Here is an 8,622-nt window from a genome sequence, read left to right as displayed (position 1 = left end):
GGTTTGGCTAGGTTAACCGCCGGGTAACTTTCGTATTTTTCAATTTTCTCCAGTCGCAAGTGTCACGCTGCTCCGGTTAGTGCTGTCGAGTCCCGGTTCTCGTCCGCCGTCAGTTTTCCGCGTCGTATCTGTCGTTGTAATATTAATTAATATATTTATAATTATTAATTTCATTGGTCATCTTGGTTTTCTCTGCCGAATGTGTCGCGGAACACGACCGCCGATAATATCGTAACTACACTGCAGTGTGCAATATACGCGATTTATTCTGCAGGGGTGCTCTTCTTTTCTTTGCTGCAAGATGCGGCGATTATCTCTTCTCGTCGTCTTGACGATTACAGGTTGGTGTGATTTATTTAATACACATACCTAGGTACCCATGCTGACATGCAGTATGCAACCAGTTCCGCAACTACCGTGGTCCGGGGATGCCAAATACCCTCATTTTCGATCATTAGTCAGTCGAATCATGGTCGACATGTTTGATTTTAAATATTAATAATGTTATAATATATTTTAATATATGATTTAAGCAACTAGCATATTTATACCTGATCAAACTGTATTTTTTACCAATTATACTTACCAAACTGATAATTTAAAATTTCGCATAAAATAATCTTGCAGCTTGCACCCTCGGTGATTTATAAATTCTTAAGTTGCGGAACTGTATGCGATGCGTGATATTGTTACTACAGATCTATATAAATAATACTACATTCAAATTATTAACTAGATACTTATATTGAACATTATCGATGTAATTTTATTATTTTGAGAGTTGGGTGTATCGTGATCATGTACCTATACAATACTTATAATATAATAAGAGCGTACCTATAAGGGCAAATCTTCCTGAAACATTTCACATTTGGGAGTTACCTAGAAAAAAAAATCTTACTGGCTGGCACCTTCCTCTCAGTATTTTTTTCCTTCCAGACGGGCAAATACTTATTCATAACTATTAATGTAGGGCGTAGGCCCGAGTTAAACCTATATAAATAGCTGTTTTCTGGACTGCTAGTCGAAAAGATTTTTACGATTTGACAGAAATTCTTACGAGATAGAACATGAAACACAAAATTAAACTTTAAGTTCCTAATCACTGATCATAGGTTTGACTGTAGTGGAGTGCAGCTTGTGGATGAACACCAGCTTCCTCTGTAAATACTTGTTTCCCCCAAAAATCAAAAAAAATATTACAGGAGTCATAGATCATTAAATTTAATCTAATCAAACTATCCATAACAAAAAATTAGCTAAAATTTGTGTTGTACTCTTTATTTATTTATTTATTTAATAATATTATAACGGATAAAAACCCTATTTTACAATGTATAATCTATAATTTATTCTATCTGGTATACCTTATAATATATTAAGAACATGATACAACTATAGTAATATTTAGTACCTATTACAAATTACAATAGTCTGTCGAAATCTAAATTACCTAATGGGCAATAGCTATTGATCATAACAATTTAGTTTTGAAATTTGAATCTCGATCAACTTTTATGAAAAACTATTTAAGTATCATACTTGAATCAAATCAACTTTGACTTCAGCTCATGAAAAGTTTACGTGATTTCTAACAACGAAACATAAATGCAGATTAATTCTCAACCATTTTTGTACATTTTTTGGAATCCTGTGTATTTCAACGAGTTAAAAACAATGGTACAATCAGAATTTGTTGGTCAGACTTAGTTTATGCTATAATCTTTTGTTCATGATTTTGCGTGTTACCATTTTTTTTTTATTCCTTTATTAACAATAACATAAAAAGTAAGTACGATAGGTAATTTGTGATTCCACCAAAATGTTAAGGATGTAAAAACTCACATTTATGAAAAAAAAGTTCAAAAAAATTATTTTTTTTAAAACGCAATTTTGAAGTTTTGAAGTTTTTTACCATAACTTCTAAAGAAATTTTGACTGACTTTTGAAATTACTATCACTTATTAAGCATGCCAAAATTACACATTTTGAAAAAAATTTCCAAAAATCGCTCGGAATCACTATTTGTTCCAACAAGAAAGTATAGTTACCCTTAAAATCAAATATATCCCATAAATGTCCAAATAATAAAATGTACTTACTTATCCAATGTTGGTTATTTTACTTATATAGTTATATATAAAGCATACAAAAAGTTTCAGCTGAAATAATTAAAACCCAAGAAAGTGAAAAAAATATTATTGATTCATTCTCGATTTATACAGTTTTTATATCATTACCTCGTAGTTTTATTATATAAATTAATTAGTAAAAATAGTGTAGGTACGATTTCCCTGCAGTATCTTGACGAATGACAGCCTTCCCCGTGCGCTCACTCTAGAATATATATAATAGGCGTCTAGACACTATGTCCGGGCTAATTAGGTCTAGATCCTATAGATGGACAACTTATACTAATATATGTACTGCTAATCACTGCATCACTGCAACTTTATAATTTAATTAAAAATTAATTTAAATTTGTAGTAAAGTAGATATAACATATTGTGTCTGTTTATTTTGCAATAATAGTTAAGTTACTATACATTTTGGTAAATACTACTACATATAGGTAGTTACTATTTGTTTTTTAATATATACCTGGGTTCTACCTATGTGGCTAATGGTTATTTTACGTTAATTTGTTTTATTTAAATTATTATTTTCAAGCGTTTTCTCCTGCTACTTACGCATATAGATTAAATCTGGTCATGTTTACTTAGGTAACGAAATTGTATGATTATCGACATTTTTATTACCTTTCCGGAGTCAGTTGCCTATATATTGTACAACGTTTAAAATATTTTTTTAAAGTATTTACTTTTTTTAATGACACAAAAGTTAGCTTATAGCCTATATGCAATTGACATATTGATATATTATAGCATACCCCAAAGCACAACCACCACCAATAGTTACGCTAATTCGCCTGAACTGTGTTTTACAAAATAGGTTCACGAATACATGATAAAGGTTCTTATTCGTAATTTGCAAAAAGTAATAAGCTATATAATATGCATATGCATACTTTTACATCGATAGTCTGAAAAACACATCGTATTTTTTTTGTGATTATAATTTTCATTACCTATTTTATAGATAAAAGCCTTGAGAAAAAAGTTAATAAAAAAATGTAATTTTTATTGTATTATTTTTTTTCAAAAGATTTTAATTATTGTAGGGAGCTAAAAGATATTAGGTTGTATTATTATTTCGGGCCTTCGGGGGGAAACTATTTGAACGGAAGAAAGTGCTAATGTTATTTTATCGTATTAAGACCATACAAAAATGTAAAAAAGAATAAATACAAAATTACCGAACACCCTTTATTATTTGTTTATACTTATTTGTACCTACTTGTTTGGAACGATAAAAACGAGAATAATTGGTTTATGCTTTCACATTCCATTATTTTATAATTTAAAATATTTTTAATACCTTATTTACATTTGAATTATTTATTAATTATGGTTAATTAAAAAGTGTATATTTCAATATTTGCATTACCTGCTGTTTGCTGTATTAAGATTTATGCATACAATTCCATATAATATAAATATATAATATGCTGATTTTATTATTACCTATGCTCGGTAGTATACCTACATCATATTTCATGTGAATATAACTGATAAGTAGTATAAAATTGAGAACGATCGGTAGTCGGAGATGCTCTAAATTAATACATTTATATAAATATATAATTGTATTTATAATCAATATTACATAATAAACTTAGACTAGAAAAGTACTAAATTCTAAGACCCTTTCTAAAAATTAAAAAATAAAAATGTATATAACGACCTATTGTCCTGTACAGTTCTGAGACGTGGGCATTGAGGAAGGCTGAAGAACAGAGACTTGGTGTATTTGAGATGAAAGTTTTAAGAAAAATATAGTTAGGCAGATCAAAAAAAGAAGACTCATGTGGGGGACATGCCTGGCGTAAGCAAGGATCTCTAATTAGGCAGATAATAGTGGAAGACCATATACGTAAAATACCTTTATGGAGACCCAGATTGAGATGGGAAGACTGTGTAAAAAAGGATATAAAAACGATAGGACCAGGAATCAGATGGAGAGAAGCGGCAGAGGACAGGAACAGATGGCAAGTTTTGTATTTAGCGGCATGGTCTTAATGGCCAAAACCAAGAAGAAGAAGATTACATAATAAACTTAAAATATATATAATATAGTATTTATTACCAACCGTGGTATAAAAATAATAGTTTTAATGAGTCTATAGACAAATTAACACGGTTTTATAGTTGTTATGCTATTTTAAATAAAAATAAAAAGTATTATGAACATTTATTTTTTTAATTTATAGTAAAAATTAACTTAATATTTTATCAATAAATATAATTGCTGACTTTTTGGTTTCTTTTAGTTAATATTGTAGTAATACATATAGGCCGTAGCCAAATATATTATGTAGGTACTCACTAAATAAGTAATTGGTACTAATAGGTTAGGTACCGTAATTTGAAAATATAATGTTATTATTTACCTATTTTCAAGACATAGTTTATTATATCGTACCTATTTATATTAGTTAGGTACTGTAAATATTTATTCTTCATAGTTGTAATACTATTTTACTACATTGCCTACATAAACAATTGTAACGATTTTGTCATTTTCGAACACATAAGTATAGGTACCTAATACCTGTAAGTAAATATTGGAGTTAATAATAATAAATATATGTATATATTGCTGTACCTATAATATATATAATATATATGACATATTAATCATTGATCAATAATGATTGTTTTCATAGAATCAAAAATTGAAATAAATCATAAAAGTAATTGTAATGTATTCAGTTCCTAAGTAGTAAGTACTAATAACTAATATTATTATTATTATAATGCCTATATAGTTATAAAGTGGCTATATAGATAGTTTATTGTAAAAGATGTTGGGATCATTATTATTTCATGCGTGTTTTAGATTGAAACTTGACGTCAAACCGACAATTATAAACATTTAAAAGAAACATGAGAAACAATAAGGGGAAACGCTTTAGTAGATGTTGATTATTATGATAATCACCATTCACCGTAGATTTAAATTCAGGTTACTCTAGGAAATTCATAGAAATGTCAGTGCGATAATTTTGAAAATTGGAGGATGATTACAACATAACCAAGAGGCACTCGGTCATTTGACACGGTTGTTTGTTTCGCTTATGATTAGCCCAGATCGTTTTTCTTCCGTAAGTCCTCCGTATTTGCTCCATATAACACAATATTATGTTCTATCACTGATCACTTCTATGACCTATGTAACATGCTTTACGTGCTCTACAGAATAACAAAAACAGTAGTTTTTACTTTTTTGTAATCAAAAAGGATTTTTGTGGTTACGTATTACAATTATCTAGTATTTAATTTATATTTTATATTTTACATATAATTATTCAAAGTCTGATTATTTGAATTTTTAAATACACATAATATAGAGACCATATTTTAAAATTCTTGAATTTTTTTACATTACTTAAGAAGATCTTTTTTGAAGATATAAACTTCTCTTTTTCAAAAAACGACCGGGGGGGGGGGTATTTTTGTACAGTACATATTATTTACCAAATAATTCTTCTGAAAATGTTGACGTACCAAATAAAAATTTGAACGAGTAATTTATGAGTTATTTTACTTTAGGTCCATGATAATGGTATAGACTATATAGATACGATATGGGAACTATGGTAATTTAAATCTTTTAGTTATTTATATATTAATCTAACAATGCCTATTTATAACTTATAAAAATGGTCAAAGTATAATAAATACTAGACCCGATATAATACATTTATTTTGTATATGAATTACATACCCCACATACATTTTATTTTAATGCAAATTTATTCAGTAGATAATATGGACAGTTTTTTTTATGTATTGGTACCTACTATTTAAACAATAGTTATACTGCTTGTGATTTGTTTTAATATTAATTTGGTTTTACAGGGTTGGTAGGATGTTGGGCAACTTCAACTGAAACCCGATGCAAATTTCCTGGTGCACCAGCACACTCAACTGTATCGTTTTCCAATGAAACGTTAACCACTGGTGCAATAGCTACGTATACTTGCGAAAGAGGATTTGAACTTCTAGGACCAGCAAGAAGAGTATGCGAATCTACTGGCGAATGGCTACCAGAAGGAATACCGTTTTGCGGTAAGTTTAAATTGTTCCTTTCTTAATTTCAACAAATATACAAAATATAAATGCATGAAATATAGTTGTATATAATTCTATAACCATATAAATTAAAAATTTGAACGATGTTTGATCAAGAACTATTTTTATCCTTAATATATTTCGAGTTTTTGATTCATTTTTAATCGATAAAAAATAGTTTCCGGCTTTGTGAACGACACGCTCGTTAGATTTTTAAACTATTTTGATTTTTGGAAACTGATAGAAAGTCTTCGAGCTTATTCTATACTCCACGATTACTTTCCTTATTATTTTTAATTTTTCATAATAAATAGTAACAATTGATCAAGTACTATAGAAGAACTGTTTATTTTACAAATAATATTTTTTTCATTATGCGTTTTTAATAAACATTATGTCATTCTTTTGTTGTTGTTTTTGAACTTTCTCTCACGTTTATAAGCAGTATAAGCACGATTAAAATAAGATTTAATTATTTTTGGTATAACGGCTACATTTTGTGGAAGTAGTAAATGATAAATAATATTTACAGTGTATTTTATTACAAATTGATACGCCTATAACTCCTATAATGTAACTTAATATAGTGTGTAACGTGTATATAAACTGTATGTATACATATATATATTATACATTATAATGAAATATAGATAAATCTAGTAAGCGAACGATGAGATTATGTATGTATATCCTCGAATTTGCGTTGACAAAAAAACACTATGATTTTTTACTAAAATTAGTATATTATACCGTTGGCTAAGATGATAAAAAAAAATAGTATCATGATTGTCGTCGGTTAGAATAATACAAAGTGGGAAATTATGCTCGTAAATTTAATGCTCCGTGAAAAAGTATATTTTCATGTGTAAAAAATATGGAATTTATTTTATAACAATAGTATACTGCTGCTACTTCGACAGATTCTAGAACCGTAAAGAATTGTAGTATGTTACCTCCACAACAACAGGAAAATATCGATTAAAAAAATATTCTCTATACTAAAAATCATCATTAAACCCTAAATATAACTATTTGAAACAAGCTCTTGAACTATAGACATATAATGATATTGATGATTTTATTTATAACTTGTAAATTATGTATCTGATGAATGATGATTAACTTATTTTCTTATATATATTAATGCACCTATTAATTTTAGTTTGTAATTAAATTGTTTTAAGATGATTATTGAGTTTTAATGTACCTATATATTTGAAGAATAACAAACCCATATTATACAATGTCATTAGGTAGGTACAATAGTTATTTATACACAGGTAAATGATAAATTGTTTATATTTTTAAAATTAATTTAATACTTATAATGTTATAGGTACCCTCTCATATTTAAATATAACTAAAATCAAAAGTTTAAAAATTGAATATAAAACTTTAAAAAAATTAAAATAACTTAATTGACTTGATTTATCTCTACACTATAGGACACAGATACCTACAACGTGTATAGAAATTAAGCAAAGTATATAAATTCTGAATTGGAATATTTTGTTGTATTATAATAATATTATATATTGTATTTTTTATACTTACTGAAAAGATAAGCACGGAAATTCGTATAGTTTTAACCATGGGAAATGTTGAAACAATTAATACATTTTTAGTAAGGCGTTAAATTCTCATTTACATCTAGTGTAAGAAGTGAAAAGCTAATTTGTATGTGACCCTATTATAACTTCCAAAGTGGGTGACGTATTCATTCCTGTGACCCATCGATTTGTGGGGCCGACACCATTAACTGCAGTATTCTATCGCGGGACAAACCAATACTTATACATAACTAGTATATTGTACATATGTATTATTATATACTCAATAGTATAACGTACATACGGAACACGCACATACATATATAAAGAACCTGTTTTTTTTCGGCTTACAACGTTACTATAATCTTGCCACGTTGAACGATAAATTAAAATAATCACAGTTAAGAAGAAAAGTACGTGTGTTTATAAAAATAGTGGCTATAAAATTTGAATCTACATAATATTATAATATCGTCCTATTATTATTGAAATCGAAAATGAGATACAATGAGAACATCGACAAAGGCGTGCATTTATTATCTTATTGATACTTGACGACACATATAAAATATTTTCTCGATCAAATACAACATTAATTTTATGTCACACACTCACACGGAAATCCTTTTGTCGCCGTGATGAATTTAAACACACATTATTATTATGGTAGGTACTTTGAGTGTTATGTACACGCTAATACGTGGCCCAATTTTTTCGGACATACTTCTACGTCTTCCCATATTATAATAGTCATAATACCGCTATTACAACGGTAAACTACACCTTCTCGCCTGCGTCTCGTTTCATTCCACCGCACGTTTAGATCTGACAATCGGCACCCATCGTTGCATGATAATTGTCAATCGGCATGAGTAATC

At 28.4% G+C, this 8,622-nt stretch overlaps 1 protein-coding gene across 1 annotated transcript in view; it reads left to right on the top strand.

The window, feature by feature from the left end:
* Window positions 1–42: 42 nt before the first annotated feature.
* LOC132945505 (sushi, von Willebrand factor type A, EGF and pentraxin domain-containing protein 1) overlaps window positions 43–8,622 on the top strand; it is a 32,163-nt gene continuing 23,583 nt past the window's right edge. Inside the window, exons 1-2 of the mRNA XM_061015277.1 lie at window positions 43–341; window positions 5,982–6,191. Coding sequence (XP_060871260.1) covers window positions 302–341; window positions 5,982–6,191 — 250 coding nt within the window. The 5' untranslated portion in view covers window positions 43–301. The remainder of the gene's footprint in view (window positions 342–5,981; window positions 6,192–8,622) is intronic.

This window comes from Metopolophium dirhodum, chromosome 5, assembly GCF_019925205.1.
Source record: "Metopolophium dirhodum isolate CAU chromosome 5, ASM1992520v1, whole genome shotgun sequence".
Taxonomy (NCBI): Eukaryota; Metazoa; Arthropoda; class Insecta; order Hemiptera; family Aphididae; genus Metopolophium; species Metopolophium dirhodum.
The sequence above is the reverse complement of the archived record's forward strand: the minus strand, read 5'-3'. Positions and strand labels throughout refer to the sequence as shown.